Source organism: Prionailurus bengalensis, chromosome A2 (genome assembly GCF_016509475.1).
Source record: "Prionailurus bengalensis isolate Pbe53 chromosome A2, Fcat_Pben_1.1_paternal_pri, whole genome shotgun sequence".
Lineage (NCBI taxonomy): Eukaryota > Metazoa > Chordata > Mammalia > Carnivora > Felidae > Prionailurus > Prionailurus bengalensis.
The window spans coordinates 81,594,764-81,615,069 of NC_057348.1; the positions used below are offsets into that span (position 1 = coordinate 81,594,764).

Consider the following 20,306-nt stretch of genomic DNA (forward strand, 5'->3'; position numbering starts at 1 on the left):
GGTAAGTTGGTTAGGGTGAGATTTTAAAAAGTCTAATTCTGGGGCACCTGGGTGGCGCAGTCGGTTAAGTGTCCGACTTCAGCCAGGTCACGATCTCGCGGTCCGTGAGTCAGGTCACGATCTCGCGGTCCGTGAGTTCGAGCCCCGCGTCAGGCTCTGGGCTGATGGCTCAGAGCCTGGAGCCTGCTTCCGATTCTGTGTCTCCCTCTCTCTCTGCCCCTCCCCCGTTCATGCTCTGTCTCTCTCTGTCCCAAAAATAAATAAACGTTGGAAAAAAAAAAAATTAAAAAAAAAAAAAGTATAATTCTAAAGGGTAGAGGGTCTAAACAGGTTTGTAAAGGCAGTAGACAGTGATACAAGGTTGTTGAACAGACTAATAATGAAATCAGGGTCTGAGGAGATTTGCATAAACTGCCTTTTAAAAATAACCCATGTTCCATTTTGTCTAAAAGTTTTATTATTATGTTAAGTTCCATTTATGTAACACTGGTTTAACTAATGGTCGTGTTCTGGGGTGAGTTAGTAAAGGAATGCAGAGAAACTCCTGTACATTATTAGAATTGTTAGTTGTTTAGTCTTTATTGAGTTGTGGAATGTTTGGCTAGATGGCACTAGTGAGAAACTAAGGCCCAGAGAACTCAGTAACTAATTCAAAAGCACATCTCATTTAGCGTCAGAACTTGGATCTAGAACCCAATTCTCCTGATGCTTAGTCATTGCTTTTTCTCTGCTCTACTTCCTCTACGCCTATTTTAAAGTACTGGGTATTTAGAGACACAAAGGAAGAAAGATGCATCTGTTTTTTTCCTTTACAGTGTTTACATGTAATCAAATGACATGTGGCTATACTGCTTTTCATTTTTATTTAAATAGCAGATTTATTAGTACAGACCAGTCTGAAAGAGACATCAAGCTTCAGCACTTTTTGTCCAAGTGAACACTTGTAAGAAGCTTCATCTTAGAGTAAGTAGGATTCTAAATGATTGAAGAGGATGGATGAGTGGAGAAAAGGAATGAGAATAACAGCACAGGCGAAGCGTCAGGGGTGGGCATGAATGAGTTGTTTTGGAGCATGGTGAGAACCATGGTAAAGCAGAGAAATTTGTTTCAGAATAATGAGAGAAGTTCCTTATAACATTTGTAGTGTTTGATAGACTGGGTTTTTTTTTTTTTTTTTCTTTTTTAACATTTTTTTAATGTTTATTTTTGAGAGAGAGAAAGAGAGACAGTGTGAGCCAGAGGGGCACACAGAGGGGCAAAGAGAGAGAGAGGAAGACACAGAATCCAAAGCAGGCTCCAGGCTCTTAGCTGTCAGCACAGAGTCCAACACGGGGCTCAACTCTCCAACCATGAGATCATGACCTAAGCTGAAGTCAGACGCTTAACTGACTGGGCCACCCAGGCGCCCCTAGTCTTTGATAGATTGGGTTTTGTTCTAATACAGGGAATGGTTAAAAACCTCCCCCCCCCCCTTTTTTTAAGCTACAAAGAATACCCTTGGGCATTACTATGTTTGTGATAGTGAGATTTTATAAAGGTGGACTCAACATACGATCTCTTTGTAGTCGTCCTTTTTCTCTACCCTGGGCTTTGGCATCATAAATGCATTTTGCGTTGTCCTTGACATAGTAAAGTATTTTCAGGTGTTTTGACAAGGTATAATGATTAAAGCAGTGTTAAGGAGAGAATTAGCTCAGAGTAACTGTCTATACCGATATTTAAATGTTATGTCTGCAGTTAGCTCTGTGGTTTATAATTGGATTATTTCTATATCTTAATACCCATCCTTCTCTGAGATCAGTTGATCAAAAAAGATTAAGATTCTCAATTCACGGTACCCAGTAAGCTTTCTATGCCACTCTTTTTGTCTGTAAATTAACTTTAGTGTCATAATGTAGCATTAAAAACAGCATGAACTATCAATATGATAGAGACTGTAAACCTGTGTTTCTGAACTGTTAGAATCATCTTAATTATTCATGAAATCGTTTGTTGACTTATTCTTGTTATATGAAATTTGGGTGTCTCTGAGTGTACTTTTTCAGATGTCCAATTCAGAAATCTATCTCAGCATGCTGTAAAACCTGTTTTAAAAATAGGTATGAGCCACTTGTGTCACTGAAAGGCTGTTGACACAATGGAAAAACTATTAAATGAGTTTGCAGAACAAACCTTGCCATTACTGAGGAAAGGCTTGTTTAAAAAAAAAAGGTAGATTGACTTTTTATTTCTGTAGATCCAAAGAAATACAAATAAAATGTTTATAACATTTCATATACTTTGTGTCCTGTTATAAATGATTTTCAAAATTTATTTCTAAGTGTAGCTTGATGTGAACCAAAGTATATTAAAAAATAATCTTTTAGATCATTTTATTTGAAGCAGGCAATGTTTTCCTCACTTTCATTGAAGCTTTTTTAAAAAAGTTACTACTGTTTATATGTAACCACTTCAAGATTCCCCAAATATATTAAATATCTCATACATTTAATAGATGGAGTGAATAAAAAATTCTTTCACATTTTGTATATGAAATGCATATTATTTGCACTCCTGGAGGATTAGGAGAGAGAATCTTTTATCTTGGTAGATAACCTGGAATTTTTGTCAATAAAGATTAGGTAAAGTGCAAGGAGGTTAAAGTGAAAGGTTGAGATTCTCATAGTTTTTGTACCATTTTTTCTGCTTTTGCATTTGGCAAAGGTGAAGGGCAGGAGAGGGGAGAATGAATGGAAAAAACTTCTAGGATGAAATGTGTTGAAACTAATGAACTACTCTCAGAGATGTCTAGGAAAAAAAATGGGAGATTTTATTTTTATTTTATTTTATTTTATTTTATTTTTATTTTATTTTATTTTATTTTTTAGTGTTTATTCATTTTTGAGAGAGACAGAGAGAGAGAGAGAGAGAGAGGATGAGAGCATGAGTGGGAGAGGGGCAGAAAGCGAGGGAGACGCAGAATCCTAAGCAGGCTCCAGACTCTGAGCTGTCAGCACAGAGCCCAATGTGGGGCTCGAACCCACAAACTCTGAGATCATGACCTGAGCCTAAGTTGGACGCTTTAACTGACTGAGCCACCTAGGCACCCTGATTTTATTTTTTTTAATTTTTTTAATTTTAGTTTTTTTAATTAGGGAAAGAGAGAGAGAGTGAAAGAGAGAGAACGAATGGGAAAAGGGGCAGAGGGAGAGAGAGAGAGAATCCCAAGCAGGCTCCATGCCCAGCACAGAGCCCGACTCAAGGCTACATCCCATAACCCTGGGATCAATCATGACCTGAGGCTAAATCAAGAGTCAGACAATCAAATGACTGAGCCACCTAGGCGCCCCCAAAATGAGAGATTTTAAATCAGTAAGGGAAAGCTTCCCCAAAAACCCTGGTGAGAAAAATGGAAGTAGCCATACCTGACTAACTTCAATGGCGGTGAACTTTGAAATCTCTAAATACTCCCATGTGCATGTAGTTGGAAATTGACATTGTGATTTTATGATAGTCTGGTAGCTATTTTTATTTTAAATGTCAACAAAAACTGATTACAGGTATTCCTTCTCTAAACCTTTTGCCATGTTTAAAAAAGGAAATATAAACATTTCCCAGTTCTTGGCTTGCAGGATTTTTAAATATAAAATTAATAATAAAAATAATCATAATTAACATCTGTTCTACGTGCTGGACTCTGGTAGGCATTTTATGTATATCATCTTATCAGTCACAAAACCCTCCAAGGGATGAACAGATAGTCATTCCTATTGTACTAGTGAAAGAAACAGGTTAGAGAGATTAAGTTGCTTTTTCAATATTATATACCAGATACTGGAAGACAGTATTTGAATCCAGGTCTTTAGACTCTATGCTCCTCCGTTTGTCCAGAATTTCAAAACATAGTTTGGTTGAATTTGGTCAGTTAAAGATGGAATTATTATTATTGTAGGAAAGGTAATAAAACAATCTGGTTTATAACACTGTCAAAAATACACACATCAAGTAAATTCTGCCTTAAATTTTATTTAGAGACTGATCATCTGAACATTTGAACTTGTGGATAGTAATTTTCTTTATATTTGAATCCTCATATGCTTCCAAGAATGATTTGTAAACCTGGTATTTTGTTTACTCTGGGCAGACTCTGTAGCAGTAGCATCTCTATAGTTGCAGACCTGCATGTGCTCACTAGGGTACTTTACTCCCAGGATTTCCCTGACATCCTCTGTAGCCTTAGATGATCCTGGTTTGTAATGAGTTCTGGGGCAAGTGTTTGTGTTTGAACCTGTTTAGGCTCATCCTTAACACCATACCCTCCATGCCAGCCTGGTCTTATGACTAAAGAAGTATTCCAGAGTTAACTGGAATCAGCCTGGAATTAATTCTGTCCAGGGCTAAGGAACCATTAAGTTTTGAATCCAAAACTCTTTTAGACAAACACACACAAGATGCTTATGAAATGGTCTGTGGTAAATTTCTGAAGATTAGCAGACTGATATCTGGGAAGTGTTTAATATTAATTATTCCTCTGTAACTAACCCTAATACAAGTTTAGTATTTAACATAAATTAGTTAAGTTTCTCCAGTTATTTGATTTTAGTTCGAAGTTGTGTTTACTGAGTACCAGGGAACATTAAATATGATTATAAACTTTGGCATCTTTATCAAGCCATCCTTTAGCAACAGTAATTGGCACTAGTTCCTAGATAGGAACTGTAGCAAAACTGATCTGTTACTGAGTGAATGAATGGATTTCTACTTTTAAATGAAGAAGTTCCAGTATAACCTGGGAAATTCTGAAATTTATTTAAAAGGCTTATTTAAAAAAATCCGTCTTGTTAGAAAATTCAAGTGTTACATTCTCTTAGAAAGATCCTTTTATTATGGCAACTGATTTTTGTTTACTTAAGAGAACCTGTTGCTAAAATAGTAATGAGGAAGGGTGTAATACAAGTATAGTCATACACCCCTTGCTCTGCAAGTAACCAGAGTGCTATGTTCGCGTGTTGTTTAGTCTCATTTTGGACGGTGGAAATAAAGTTGTCTGTGTGTTTTTCTCTCTTGCACAGCCTAAAATGACGAATGTGTGATTTCAGTGGAATAAATGGCGTCCAAAGTCACAGATGCTATAGTCTGGTATCAAAAGAAGGTAAGTTGATCGTCAAAGCTTTCAACCTTTTAAATATTTTTATTCTAAAAATGCATGCTTTCTCTTAAGGTGCTATGGATTTATGTCAAATATTACCTGAAATAATCACATATAGATTTCAGGATCTTTTGAGTGGAATGGGAGCATTTTGGTTTTTCTTGTGCTAATTTTATTTCTAAAGAAATTAGAAAGATGATGCTTCACAGTGTTTTTCTCCACTTTTTACTCCACATTATTAAAGTAGTAGCTAGATTAATTATTTTCAGTTATAATATAAGCCAGATTTCCAGGACTTTGAATATAATTAGCATTTTATAAAAGCATTAAATTTTTCTTGCATTAACTTCTTTTAAAGCTAGGTTAGCAGAAGTCTTGTAATTTTATAACTTTTTATATCTAGAAACTATAGTCTTAATCTGTTTCTTGTAAGTTCAACTCAACAGTTGAATCTTTTCAATAAAATAAAATAAACCTTTGAGGTCTGTGTTTTTCAAACCAAAATAGTAAAATGTTTATTTCGATGTTTTAGGATTAATTGTCCTAACTACTAAACTAGCTGTGTCCTCTATATATTTCAAAATAAGCTTTCAATGTAGTATTTTTATGAAGTGCAAGAGAATAAATGTCTTTTTTGAAAATAAGTGTTTTTTCCTAAAGAGTGTTGTTTAGACTCTTTAAAATGTATGTTGTTATATGTAGTATTTTAGATTTTTAGTGTATATGGTGAGTTATGTTTGTTTTCATAGTTTAAAACATTTTTGATGCCTTATTCCTCAAGTCCCTATTAACAAAATATAATTATATATTTAAAGCTTTTCTCATATGGGGTAAAATCAGACAATTTGTAAGTTTACTTGAATTGGACATGGTAATTAGAGTGCTTTCAAGATTAAGCAAACCTGAGAATACAGTCTGTCTTTGGATGTGTTTCTCTTCTGTGTAGAACATCCCACAGAGATACAGGATCACATGTTTCATATAAGGTACTGAATTGGAAGTATTGACATTGATCATACTATTAATTCTGTCTTTTGTAGTTCTGTATTCATGTCATCTTTACCTTTAAACTTCCATTCAACTTAAAACTGAATAATGAAACTAAAACAAAATTATTTTTTATTATTTTTTATTTCCTACATAAATCCTTGAAAGCTTTTCTGTTAATGCCTACTTATTATGAGAGTTAGTAATGTTTACTAAGCATTTTATCTATCTGGTTTTTTATGTTAAACATTTCGAACTTCAGTGAAGATCATTTGTAGAACATGCTAGATTTACTGTCCTTTCTTGGTAACGGAGGGTTTGAAATATTACACTTGCATTCAGTTAGCTCACTAATACCCTTCTTATCTGCGGGTCATTTACCTAGCAGCTTTAGATATGTGCAACCAAAAAATTCTCCAGAGCAACCATAACAGATGTCACAAATTATATCTAGCAAATGTAATCACACATTTTATGTTACTGAGTCACCAGAACCATTAACCAGATTTTATTTGCTCTATTTTTAAATTTTGCTTTTAAATTTAATTGTCTTGAAGAAATACATGTGACTACTTTGAAAAATTAATGTTTCTGGGCTAATTGGGAAAAAAAAATAGCCACCAGTACTACCTTTCCCTGTCCTTACCCAGCCTCTGAGCTTTGCTCCCCAGAGGCAATGATTTTACATTCTTTATAGCTGAAACCAAAGTTCTATTGCTCCTCATCGCTGGTAGGGAGTTAGGAAGGATGGTTTACAAATGTGGGGTGTGAAGTTTTGGTTTTCTTAATTACTTTTGGGAGAATGCTGATATTTGTGGGTTAGAAATCAGAGATACTAAATGTCATGCAATACTCTAAACAAGGGTTGGCAGACTTTTTCTTTAAAGGGCCATATAGTAAATATTTTAGGCTTTGAGAGTCATACGTATCTGTGACAGCTATTCGGTTCTGCTGTTCTATGGTACAAAAGCAGCCATAGACAGTACATAAATGAATGAATGAATGAGTATGGCTGTGTTCCAATAAAAATTAATTTACAAAAACAGGCAGTGGGTTAGATTTGGTCCACAGGCCTTAGTTTGCTTATCTGTACTCTAACATAGCCCGATACAACAAAGAATTGTCCTGTTCAAAATGCATTAGTGCCCTATTAAATTATACTGCTTTTTTTAAAATGGTATTTATGTTTTAAACTTGGCCCTTTCTTGATTATTTCATTATAGATGTTACTTGTTGATTTCTGACTGTATGATAAAGATTTAGCTTTTTTATGAGTCCCTCCTCAACCAGTATTCCTTACCCGAATCCTCCCAATGACTACAAATTTTGGTGAAATCACTATGCAGAGCTGTTTGTGTATGCGTTGTTTAGAGCTATGTCATGCCATATACTGATATTTTCTGTCTGTGCAACTTTTTCCTCCTTTTGCTTAATTTTTCTAATTCTCCAAAGTCTCTGATAGAACTATAAAACTCCTTTTGTTGTAGTCAGTCATATTCAAATATTCTAGTAGTTCTTTGCCTCCCCCCACACGCCCCCCTTTGGGAATGACCTAGAATTATCTGTCCTTCTCTTACATTCTGGGGGATTGTTCTCATGTCACACCTCTCATCTGCCCTCTTGGTGTTTTGTTTTGTTTTGTTTTGTTTTGTTTTGTTTTGTTTTGTTTTGTTTTGTTTTAAATATGAAATTTATTGTCAAATTGGTTTTCGTACAACACCCAGTGCTCATCCCAGCAGGTGCCCTCCTCACTACCCATCATCCACCCTCCCCTTCCTCCCACCCCCCATCAACCCTCAGTTGTTCTCAGTTTTTAAGAGTCTCTTATGTTTGGCTCCCTCCTTCCCTCTCTAACCTCTTTTTTTTTTTCCTTCACCCCTCCCCATGGGATTCTGTTAAGTTTCTCAGGATCCCCATAAGAGTGAAAGCATATGGTATCTGTCTTTCTCTGTATGACTTATTTCACTTAGCATAACACTCTCGAGTTCTATCCACATTGCTACAAAAGGCCATATTTCATTCTTTCTCATTGCCACGTAGTGTTCCATTGTGTATATAAACCACAATTGCCTTATCCATTCATCAGTTGAAGGACATTTAGGCTCTTGCCATAATTTGGCTATTGTTGAGAGTGCTGCTATAAACATTGGGGTACAAGTGCCCCTATGCATCAGTACTTCTGTATCCCTTGGGTAAATTCCTAGCAGTGCTATTGCTGGGTCATAGGGTAGATCTATTTTTAATTTTTTGAGGAACCTCCACAGTTTTCCAGAGCGGCTGCACCAGTTTGCATTCCCACCAACAGTGCGAGAGGGTTCCCGTTTCTCCACATCCTCACCAGCATCTAGAGTCTCCTGATTTTTCATTTTGGCCACTCTGACTGGCGTGAGGTGATATCTGAGTGTGGTTTTGATTTATATTTCCCTGATGAGGAGCGATGTTGAGCATCTTTTCATGTGCCTGTTGACCATCCAGATGTCTTCTTTAGAGAAGTGTCTATTCATGTTTTCTCCCCATTTCTTCACTGGATTATTTGTTTTTCAGGTATGGAGTTTGGTGAGGTCTTTATAGGTTTTGGATACTAGCCCTTTGTCCGATATGTCATTTGCAAATATCTTTTCCCATTCCGTTGGTTGCCTTTTAGTTTTGTTGATTGTTTCCTTTGCTGTGCAGAAGCTTTTAATCTTCATAAGGTCCCAGTAATTCATTTTTGCTTTTAATTCCCTTGCCTTTGGGGATGTGTCAAGTAAGAAATTGCTGCGGCTGAGGTCAGACAGGTTTTTTCCTGCTTTCTCTTCTAGGGTTTTGATGGTTTCCTGTCTCACATTCAGGTCCTTTATCCATTTTGAGTTTTCTTTTACCATCCACCTGAGAGTTCCCTTCACTCCTCTTAGGTCATACAGATTTGTTTTTTTCTTAAATACATATTTATTTAAAAAGTCCTTTCACAGGTGTTTAAGTTTCAGTGAAAAGAAGGCTTGACTGCTGATGCTGATATGATACTTGCTGATTATATGACCATGGTCAAATAACTTCATTTGAGTTTCGCTTACCACTCACTACATTAACTTGATAATCATCCTCAGCTGCTTTTCAATCATACATCCCTTTGAAATTGTGATGAACTTTCCAAATTCTCAGGATCTTATTGCCAGAACAGTGTATATAATATAGAAACACAATAAAATTTTTGCATGTGATTTGAACCCTCTAAGTCTTCAATTAGATAATTTTTAAAACATTAGTATTTTAACATTCTTTAATTTTTGTGACCTATCATTCAGTGGTATTCAGCTTATAGTAGGAAGTATTGCTATAAATAAAACCAAGAAATGTTCAGGGGCACCTGAGTAACTCAGTTGGTTAAGTGTCTGACTTCAGCTCAGGTCATGATCTCGCCGTCCATGAGTTTGAGCCCCGCCTGTTGGGCTCTGTGCTGACAGCTCAGAGCCTGGAGCCTGCTTTGGTTTCTGTATCTCCCTCTCTCTCTGCCCCTCCCCCACTTGTGTGTGTGTGTGTGTGTGTGTGTGTGTGTATGCGCGCGCATGCGTGCGCGCTCTCTCTCTCAAAAATAAACATTAAAAAAAGTTTATTTTAAAAAAAGAAATGTTCAGCTTCATTTTCTTGAACATATGTATGTTTAGTTGTAACTCACTTTAGTGTCACCTTTTCCACTTAAAAATGGTGACATCTTTATATTTTTGTTTTGAGTACTGAGCACTAGCTAACCCCAAAGACCATGACTTGATCTGTGGACTGTTGTGAACATGAACTCTAATATCAGATGTGAAATTTCAAGGAGAAAATAAAAACAAAAGTTTTAAAGTATTAAATCTAATTAGATGATGTCAGGGTACCTTTAAATGAATTATTCTCTGCATGATTTATTTTGAAACTTTTAAAAGTTCTTTTAACATCTTATTTTAAACTTCATTTGGTACTATTGTAGCCATCCATAGTCATGAATAATTTGAAAGCCCCTATTGAAAAAAATAATCTTCAGTCACTAATTCAGAAGAAAAATTAATGCCTCAAGAATGGTAATTGGAGAAACCAGAATAGATTTCCATTAGTATTGGGCTGTTAAATTGAAGTACTGAGCCTCAGACAAATGGGTTTATTACTTTTTCTCTTCTAAGTTTTTTTTCCTGAACCATATTCTCATATGTACCATTAAATATTTAATGTAATTTTACTTACTTATTTTTTAAAATGTATTTATTTTTGAGGGAGAGAGAGAGTGAGTGCAAGCACGTACACATGTAAGTAAGCTGGGTAGGGGCAGAGAGAGAAAGAGAGAGAATCCCAAGCAGGCTCTGCGCTGTTATAGCACAAATGAGGGTCTTGAACTCAGGAGATAAGGGATCATGACCTGAACCAAATTCAAGAGGTTGAGCCACCCAGGCTCCCCCAAACCTTTTATTTTTCACTAGAGGTGATGAAAAAGACCCTGTTGCTTCTTTCAAGGCGCTAGAAGGATTGAAAGTCTGCAGCAGGCAGAAGACAATGAGACAGCACCAGAGCAGGTCAGAAATAGGGAAAAAAAGAGACAACCACAGGCCAGCATAGCGCTCTAGTCCCTGGATTCACTTCACCCCAAGATTAACTTCACTCCAAACTTGGAGTTGTTTACCCATGTCAGCCAATAACCCTTCCCCCCCTTTTTGCTGATGCTAGTGTGAATTGGATTTTTACTTGCAAAACAGAAAGTTCTGACTAATGCAAAGGCAATATATATACATTTTATTGAGGTGTAACATACTCAGAAGACCACACAGATTTTAAGTGTTCAGCTTCATGAATTTTTACAAACTGAATACCTGTTTGTGTTTAGGACTGTTTGTGTCTTGTTTATGAAAAAACTCAGATCAAGAAACAGAATGTTAACCAGCTCTACAAAACTTTCATCCCTCCCTCTCAGTCACAACCTGCCCTTGTTGAGGGTGACCACTGTGCAAAGCTGTGTATCTTAATGGGTAACAAGAACATAGATTTTGGGGTTAGAAAGCTGAAATTTGAATCCTTGTTCTTGAAAGCCAGTATGATTTTGGACAGGTTGCTTAATGTCTCTGAATTTCACTTTCTTCATGTGCATAAATACCATTTTTTGTATTTATTTTAGGAGTAACTGATGATATATGTAAAATGTTAAGCAAAGTGCTCCACACAGGGTAAACCTTCAATAAATGAGAATTATTTCTATTATTATTACTTCATATTCACCATACTTATCAGATGAATTGCTCCCCAAACTTATCAGAGTGCTTTATTTCATGGATTCTAAAAATTCTCATGAGGCTAAAAAAAGATTCTTACTTGAGAAATGTAAAATGTCAGGCTTCTAATATTCAATGTTAAAACAGTGGGTATTTGTTGACGTTTGTTGTCTAACACTCATACCATAAAATCATGATTAAGTGTAACTTATAAACTTCAACTGTCCTTGCTTCAGTCACTGATCATGTTTTCCACTTCTTCCTTTTTAATGTCACTTACTTGCCAAAAATAAGACTTGTCCTACCAGAAATAGATTGGTTAGTTTAGTTGCTCAAATATTTGCCTTTTCACTTAAGGTTTTTCTCCCCGTTTTAGTCATGAAGTCCTTGATTTTCCACCTTTATCCATTTCCAGTTCGGGTATTTATAGCATAAATAATTTGAGTTTTAGTTTTAGTTTTAGTTATAAGGAAGAAAGAAACTATGCTGTGCAGTAGTCATGATAGTTTGACTTTAGAGATCATCTGGTTTCTGTTAAACTTTTTGCTTTATAGGTAAGAAACCTGATGCCTGTAGATCTAATAACTTGATCATAGTCATGAATTAGTTATAAAACCAAAACTCAGGTCTACTGACTTTCAGGTCACTCATCCTGTACTAACGTAGCTTTGAAGCTTTGAAGAAACTTTTACTATAAGATTTTCTTGTTTAATTTGAGAGTTTATTTTTAGATGACTTCTAATGCAAAAGTGAGGAGATACACATTTTTTTTAAAAGATGGTTAGTATTATATATATATATCTGTTGATTTAACAACAGTAATGATGGTGATGATGATGATGGTGGTGGTGATGTGAGAGCACTGCCTCACATTTAAAAGCATTTATTTTTCAGAGTGCTTCTGTTTCTGTTTTCATGGTTTCATTTATTGTGATAATGAAGTGGATTAACTCAGTGGTTATTATATCAAGATACTATAAGAAGTTTTATAAGTTTCCTGGGGCTTTTGTAACAAAGGACCACAAACTGGGTTGCTTAAAACAACAGAAGTTATTTTTTTTCACAGTTCAGGAGGCCAGAAGTCCAAAATCAAAGTGTCAGCAGGGCTGGTTCCCTCTGTAGGGAGGCTTGAGGGAGAAATTGTCCCATGGGCCTCTTCTAGCTTTTTTTTTTTTTTTTTTAAGTTTATTTATTTTGAGAGAGAGCACACAAATGGGGGAGGGACAGAGAGAAAGAGGGAGAGAGAATCCTAAGCAGGCTCCACACTGTCAGTGCAGAGCCCGATGTAGGGCTCAAACTCATGAACCATGAGATCGTGACCTGGGCCAAAGTTGGCTGTTTAACTGGCTGAGACACCCAGGTGTCCCTCTTCTAGCTTCTAATGAACACAATCCTTAGTTTTCTGATGCATCATTCCAGTCTCTCCCTCCATCTTCATGTTGTCTTCTTGACTCTTCTTATAAGGACACCAGTCAGTGGATTTAGATCTGCTCTAAATTCAGAATGATTTCATCTTGAGATCCTTAATCAATTACACCTGCAAAGACCCTATTTTCAAGTGAGGTAACATTCCAAAGTTCTGGGAAGACATGTGGTTTTTTTCCCCACTACAGAAGTATGTCTAAAGCATATGATTGGTTTGAGTGGATTCAGTGTGAAGATGTGTAGCTTTATTTATGTCCTTTTGTTTAGCTGTGTCCTAGACCACCAGTATTGTACTGAGTAGAAGAAGATCAGGATCCTCACTATTTTCTTTATATTCTTAAAAGTTAAGATTGTGATCACTTAGCTCCTCCCATATGAAATGTTAAGGAAGAAGTTTCTATAGAATTCAACACAATTTTCTGCTTCCAGTTCTTAATAAATACATAGATATTTGTGTTCTTTATGTAATCTAATTATATGAGGTTTATTGTCGTAATTATCATAGATAATAATAACATTCTTTCCCTTTAAAACTGCATGTAAGTTAAACCACAGTGTATATTTTTCAATGTTCTAATCTTTAAGGGTCATCAGATCTACTTTTTGATCAATTTTGACTGTTTCTTAAAATGCCAATTGTTTATATTTGAACCAAACAATTTTATATATAAAAGTAAATATTTAAATGTGTTTAAAATATTAATCTGTTGTTTCAGATGTAAAACTGTGTCAGTTGAGTTAAAGTATGGAGTTTCATTTATTTCTTTTTCAAAGCTTATTTCTTTTGAAAGAGCATGCACGCATGTACATGGGAGCAGGGAAGGGCAGAAAGTGAGGGGAGGAGAGGGAGAGAGAGAGAGAGAGAGAGAGAGAGAGAGACAGAGACAATCCCAAGCAGGGTCCTCACTGTCAGCTCAGAGCCCTACATGGGGCTCAATCTTGTGAGATCATGACCTGAGCTGAAATCAAGAGTAGGACACTTAACCAACAGAGCCACACCAGGTGCCCCCAAACTATGAAGTTTTAAAAATTTAAACTCTTATTGAATTAAATGTATGAGAACATTTTTTTTCTATTTTTTTCTATATTTGCTACAGACTTTTGAACAATTATCAATCTCTTTGATGCTTCAGGAACTTGTATTTGGGGCTAATTATGTACAACACTAGTTTCTTAACTTTACTGAGTTTTAGTTTCTTTGTCTATAATACTGAGATGAGAATCCTTAAAGATTGCTATGATGAGTAAATGAGATAACATGTAAACACCAGGTACAGTGTTGGTGTATAGTAGGTATTCAGTAAATATTGCTAAATACCAGTTCCTGTGCCTTATGTTCTCTTTCACTAAATATGGAGTGTTGTTGTTAATAATATATTTGGTTAATTAAAGGTTTTGGTTAGTAGTTCTTGTAAACTGAACATTTTTGTATCTATTAAAATAGAAAAACATTAAAAGAAGTGGTTAATCTTTTGTGTGTTTTTGTATTCTGTACTTGCATTTAATTGCTGTCTCCTTTATCCTTTGCTTTAATTTCTAGCACAAATAGTTTTTTTCTCAGCATATGTCATTATTTATCTGAGATCATTTTCTTCTTTTTTGGCAAGAGGTGTTTGGGGAATAAACAAAACAAATGATACATTAAAAAGTGGATAGATAGATTGGGGCACCTGGGTGGCTTAGTCAGTTGAGCATCTGACTCTTGATTTCAGCTCAGGTCATGATCCCAGGATCTTGGGATCTAGCCCTGAGTTGGGCTTCTTGCTGAGCATGGAGCCTACTTAGGACTGACTCTCTCTCTCTCTCTTTCTTCCTCCCTCCCTCTACCCCTTTCCCCTACTTGTATTTTCTCTCTCTCTCTAAAAAAAATAAAGTGGATAGATTAAATAAATAGAAGGATAGATACAGTTTCTTACATTTAATGCCACCTAACTTTACATGGTATTTGCAGGCCCATACTACACTGCTGGGTGAACTTTCTGGGTACCTTTTTTTAAATGACCAAACTTTGTTTTATTTTTGAGTCTTTACAAAAAGTTCTTTTTTTTTTATTTTCTTTTTTCTTTTTTAAATTTTACATCCAAATTAGTTAGCATATAGTGCAACGATGATTTCAGGAATTGATTCCTTAGTGCCCCTTACCCATTTAGCCCATCCCCCTCCCACAGCCCCTCCAGTAACCTCCAGTTTGTTCTCCATATTTATGAGTCTCTTCTGTTTTGTCCCCCTCCCTGTTTTTATATTATTTTTGTTTCCCTTCCCTTATGTTCATCTGTTTTGTCTCTTAAAGTCCTTGTATGAGTGAAGTCATATGATTTTTGTCTTTCTGTGACTAATTTCAATTAGCATAATACCCTTCAGTTCCATCCGCGTAGTTACAAATGGCAAGATTTCATTCTTTTTGATTGCCGAGTAATACTCCATTGTGTGTGTGTGTGTGTGTGTGTGTGTGTGTGTGTGTGCGATGGACATTTGGGCTGTTTCCATACTTTGGCTATTGTTGATAGTGCTGCTATAAACATGGGGGTGCATGTGTCCCTTCGAAACAGCACACCTGTATCCCATGGGTAAATGCCTAGTAGTGCAATTGCTGGATCGTATGGTAGTTCTATTTTTAGTTTTTTGAGGAACTTCCATACTGTTTTCCAGAGTGGCTGCACTAGCTTGCATTCCCAACAAAAAGTTCTTTAACTACAACTGCAAATTGAATAGAAATAGCCATTTCTAATATTTTTCTGAGCAGTGGTTGTTTTCGTCTATTAATTTCAGCTTTGATCTAGAATGCATTGTAATTTATCTCTCTTCCTTTCCTGTGAATGTTTACTTCTATAAACTTCTCTCCATTTGTTGTTTAATCAGTTAGTGGAACTGAAGATAAATTAATTACATTGCTCTGAAGCAAAACCTGATGGAAGGCTCAAGGGAATTTCTCCTTGGGTAAAAAGTCAAGTATTCCAGTGAACTGATTTTGCAGACATATCTCTAAGGTTCCGAAATCTCCAGTTTGCTTGCTTGCTTCTTGCTTGCTTGCTTGCTTGCTTGCTTTCTCTTTCTTTCTCTTCTCTCTCTTCTCTTTCTTTTCTCTCTCTCTCTTCCTTCTTTTCCTTTCCTTTCCTTTCCTTCCTTCCTTCCTTCCTTCCTTCCTTCCTTCCTTCCTTCGTTCTTTCCTTCATGTGTGTTTGCTTGAGGCTATCCCTGAGGTTGCCGTGTGCTAGAATCTAACTTCTTACTAAGGAATCAGAAAGTAGAGATGGGAAGGACCTTAAAATTAACCATTCTAATATTTTTATTTTACAGATGAGGAAACTGAGACACTGAGAGATAAGGGAACAAGGTTTTGTTTTGTTTTTTAAATCTAGTCTAGAGATCTTGTCAGCTGTACCATGAGTTACAGAATTTCACTTTTTGAACAAGCAGAACCTGTACTTAGTTGAGATAGCAGCTTCACCTCCCATGGGTAAAGAAAATGGAAAAAATTGGAGAAAAAAAAAAAAAAAGAAAGAAACCTTTCACTATTCCCTAGCAATATCCTTCTGGGCTACCCAGTAATGTTTACAGACTCCAAGGGGACCTATATTCAGTACTCCTGAGTATAGAAGTACTGGTTTCACAAAAACACTTTCAGTAGAAAGTTCTTTATCTATTTTTAAAGTTTTTGCAACATCTTTTTAAACTGTGAAGACATAAACACCTAAATGGTTAGTATTTATGTTTGTCCTCTTTAGAAACTGAGTGTTTGGAAATAGAAGGTTTTGTTTTTGTTTTGCAAATACATTGATGCGTCAGAAATAGGAATTTCTACATAGTGCATAACCTCTTTGAAATGCTGTGGTTCTCTTACTTATTTGCTTATGAATTTTTTTTTTCTTTTGGATAAATGTAATAGTTATTCCATTAAAAGGAAACATCTATGTGCCTACAGCAGTTGCCAGTAACAGTGCCTAATAATTAAAGTAGTTGTTTACACAGGTATGAGGAGATTCAAGAAACAGTATTCTTTGACTAGAGTTGAAATTTTTAATGAATAAAGCTTCTTATGCCTCTTGGGAGTTGGGAAGAAAATTATTTTATGGCATACTGGAAAACTAGTTTCTAACCGTTTTCATTTTCTGATGAATAGATTTAGAATAGAAATGTTAGCCAAGGATAGAATGTTTGCCAGTTATATTCCAAATATCTTGGAGTTTATCTTTAACCATGGTAACAGACATAGTGGTGAAATAAGTTGGTAGGTTGCCGTTGGCTGCCTAAAATTAGGCAAATGTACCAGCTTTGAAAAGGCCTGAGAGTGTCTAAAACACTGGTGTTAACCTGCTGAATGTTTATAGTTGCACGATGAATAACATTTATAAATGCTGTTTAACAGAGCAACTTAGAAGCTAAATTGCTCTTTGCCATATGGCCCCTAGAGTTTATTCAAATGAAAGCTGTTAATTCAATACCAGGGACTGATTCACAAGAAGGAAATGCTGAAGAAGCTATGAAACTTAAAAATTTCTCATTCTAGTTTTTGCCTAAAATTAATATCCTTATTAGGATATGTTATATTCACTTAAAGTGGAATCTTGTTTTAGTTTGCTTTCTGTTTTTAATTTTTTTTTTCAACGTTTATTTATTTTTGGGACAGAGAGAGACAGAGCATGAATGGGGGAGGGGCAGAGAGAGAGGGAGACACAGAATCGGAAACAGGCTCCAGGCTCTGAGCCGTCAGCCCAGAGCCCGACGCGGGGCTCGAACTCACGGACCGCGAGATCGTGACCTGGTTGAAGTCGGACGCTTAACCGACTGTGTCACCTAGGCGCCCCTGCTTTCTGTTTTTAATGTCTTCCCCCACCCAACCCCATGAGGGAATTAGAAGTACAGATAAAGAGTTCTGGTTTACCTTGTTTATGGAGAAATGGGTTGGTATGTGGCTCTAACCAGGTAAAAGACAGTATGTAAAGAGAAAGTCAGGTGGCCTTATTAAAATTTAAATCTTTTCAAACATTAGGGAACAAGAAGATGAGATCTTATTTTTCCAATCTCAAAATGGTAGACAGCAGGATATATTTTAATTACTGCTTTATGGACATTGTAACACTTTGCTGTGTGGTTTATTTTTATTTACTGGTAGAAAACAAAGGAAAATTGCTAGGTGAAGCCTTATTACATTGACTTCAATTAGGGAAAATTCAGTACATTTAGTTTTACTAGTACAGTTTGACTTTTAACACTAAAGACTTTTATGACCAAGACTTTCTCTGTCTCTCTGTCTCTCCAAAAAAATAATGTCATGGTAGAATTTGCATCTGTCTACCTTTAAATAATATTTATGATGGACCTACTATGTATAAGGCACTGAGCGCTTAATACAACTCTGCATCATGGAGGAACCAAAATGCAAATAACTATTATACTTTATGGTAAATGCTACAGTGGAATTGTCTGTAAAGCATTATGGTAAGTCACATAAATTTCCATCTAAGTTTGTTTTTCCAGTCACCATTCTGTCACTACTTTTATCTCCCAGATACTTTTCAGATTTCCTATGATCTCCCTTCCTTCATTGTTTTCTTCATTCTTATTTTCAGTCAAATATTTTCTCTTCACAACCAACCAGGGTGACTTGTCTTAAATAAAAATTTGACCTTGTCATTTACCTACTGAATAACACTCTTCCAAGATTTCCTCTTACGTGTGGTATAATCTTCTTCCCAAGGCCTTTAAGGAATTTTTTTAACATCCAGTTTCAGTTGGCTTTCCAGCCCCATCCAGCCTTCAGCTTTTATTCATTAACTCCATCCTCCACCAAATACAACTTTTTGAAGTCTCTCCATGCTGCTTTTCACCTTACTGCTTGGGATGCCCACATCTGCTTTTTTTTTTTTTTTTTTTTTTTTAAATCTCACTCAAATTGGTCCTTAAAACTCAAAGCTAGTATCTTCTTCAAGGACATCTTTCCTAACCCCATGGGGACTGGATTAGGTGTCCCAAGCTACTTCTCCTATACAAAGGTTATGTGTGCTGTTTTCATGGCAGTAGTAAGTATTTTTTATTTCTTGATTCTTCTTCTTTTTTACAAGTATACCAAGTAACATGGTAGTTACATACCATCCTTCAAAAGTCAGCACTGTTGGTTGTTTTTAAATATCATTGTGAACTCTTGGTTTAAAGATACTTTACATGCTTCAAACTGTTGCAGTTATTCATGCTTAGATTGTTCTGTTTTGCCATTGGGAGCTTATTTAGATGGCTTCTGAGTGTCTAGTCGTATTTGACTGTGTTCCTTTGAAGAAGCAAATTTGAAATGGGAGCAATCCTTCCTGCATAGGGACAAGGAAAACTACAGAGAGATCTTGATCCTTTTTTAATCATCCTAGATATAAACATGTTGAGATGGTGGTATAGTTATAGACTGAATTACTTCTGCTACATCTAAGAGCAATTACAGGGGAATTTTTCTATAAATTCAATTTTTCTTTTATCTCTGTGTTACAGTGGTATTTGTGTATTCTAGCATTTATCACAGCTTGACTTGCATTATAATTAATTCCCCCCCCCTCCCCCCCGCTAATCTGTAAGGGTAGGAATCATTATGTTTGTATCTACATCATTTATTCCAGTGCTTTACCTTATAGTTGGTATTTGGTAAATGTCTGCTGCTTTGAGAACAGTGCTCTCGGGAGACAATACTTACCTTAAACTTTTATTTAGTTCATGTAGTTCTTCGTTATATTGAGTGCTTAGGATGTGCCATGCACCAAGTTAGACACTAATTCAAGTAACTTATTTAATGGTAATGTGTGAAATTCTGTCTGTATGCTGAATATTTATTACATTAAGTGCTAAACATAATGCTTTAGCCTATAGCAATATTTCCCAAAGTGCATACTGAATAATGTCAGTAGGCATTAGCAAAATAGAGATATTTTGTGATCAAAGAGTTTGGGAGATGGCACAAAAACAGACACATAGACCAATGGAATAGAATAGAAACCCCAGAACTAGACCCACAAACGTATGGCCAACTCATCTTTGACAAAGCAGGAAAGAACATCCAATGGAAAAAAGACAGCCTCTTTAACAAATGGTGCTGGGCGAACTGGACAGCAACATGCAGAAGGTTGAAACTAGACCACTTTCTCACACCATTCACAAAAATAAACTCAAAATGGATAAAGGACCTAAATGTGAGACAGGAAACCATCAAAACCTTAGAGGAGAAAGCAGGAAAAGACCTCTCTGACCTCAGCCGTAGCAATCTCTTACTCGACACATCCCCAAAGGCAAGGGAATTAAAAGCAAAAGTGAATTACTGGGACCTTATGAAGATAAAAAGCTTCTGCACAGCAAAGGAAACAACCAAGAAAACTAAAAGGCAACCAACGGAATGGGAAAAGATATTCACAAATGACATATCGGACAAAGGGCTAGTATCCAAAATCTATAAAGAGCTCACCAAACTCCACACCCGAAAAACAAATAACCCAGTGAAGAAATGGGCAGAAAACATGAATAGACACTTCTCTCAAGAAGACATCCGGATGGCCAACAGGCACGTGAAAAGATGT

General features: G+C 36.0%; 1 protein-coding gene across 1 annotated transcript in view; it reads left to right on the top strand.

Moving 5' to 3' along the window:
• Positions 1–20,306, top strand: part of PHTF2 (putative homeodomain transcription factor 2) — a 129,884-nt gene that overhangs the window by 28,307 nt on the left and 81,271 nt on the right. The window contains 1 exon segment of the mRNA XM_043588685.1: positions 5,052–5,131. Coding sequence (XP_043444620.1) covers positions 5,087–5,131 — 45 coding nt within the window. The 5' untranslated portion in view covers positions 5,052–5,086.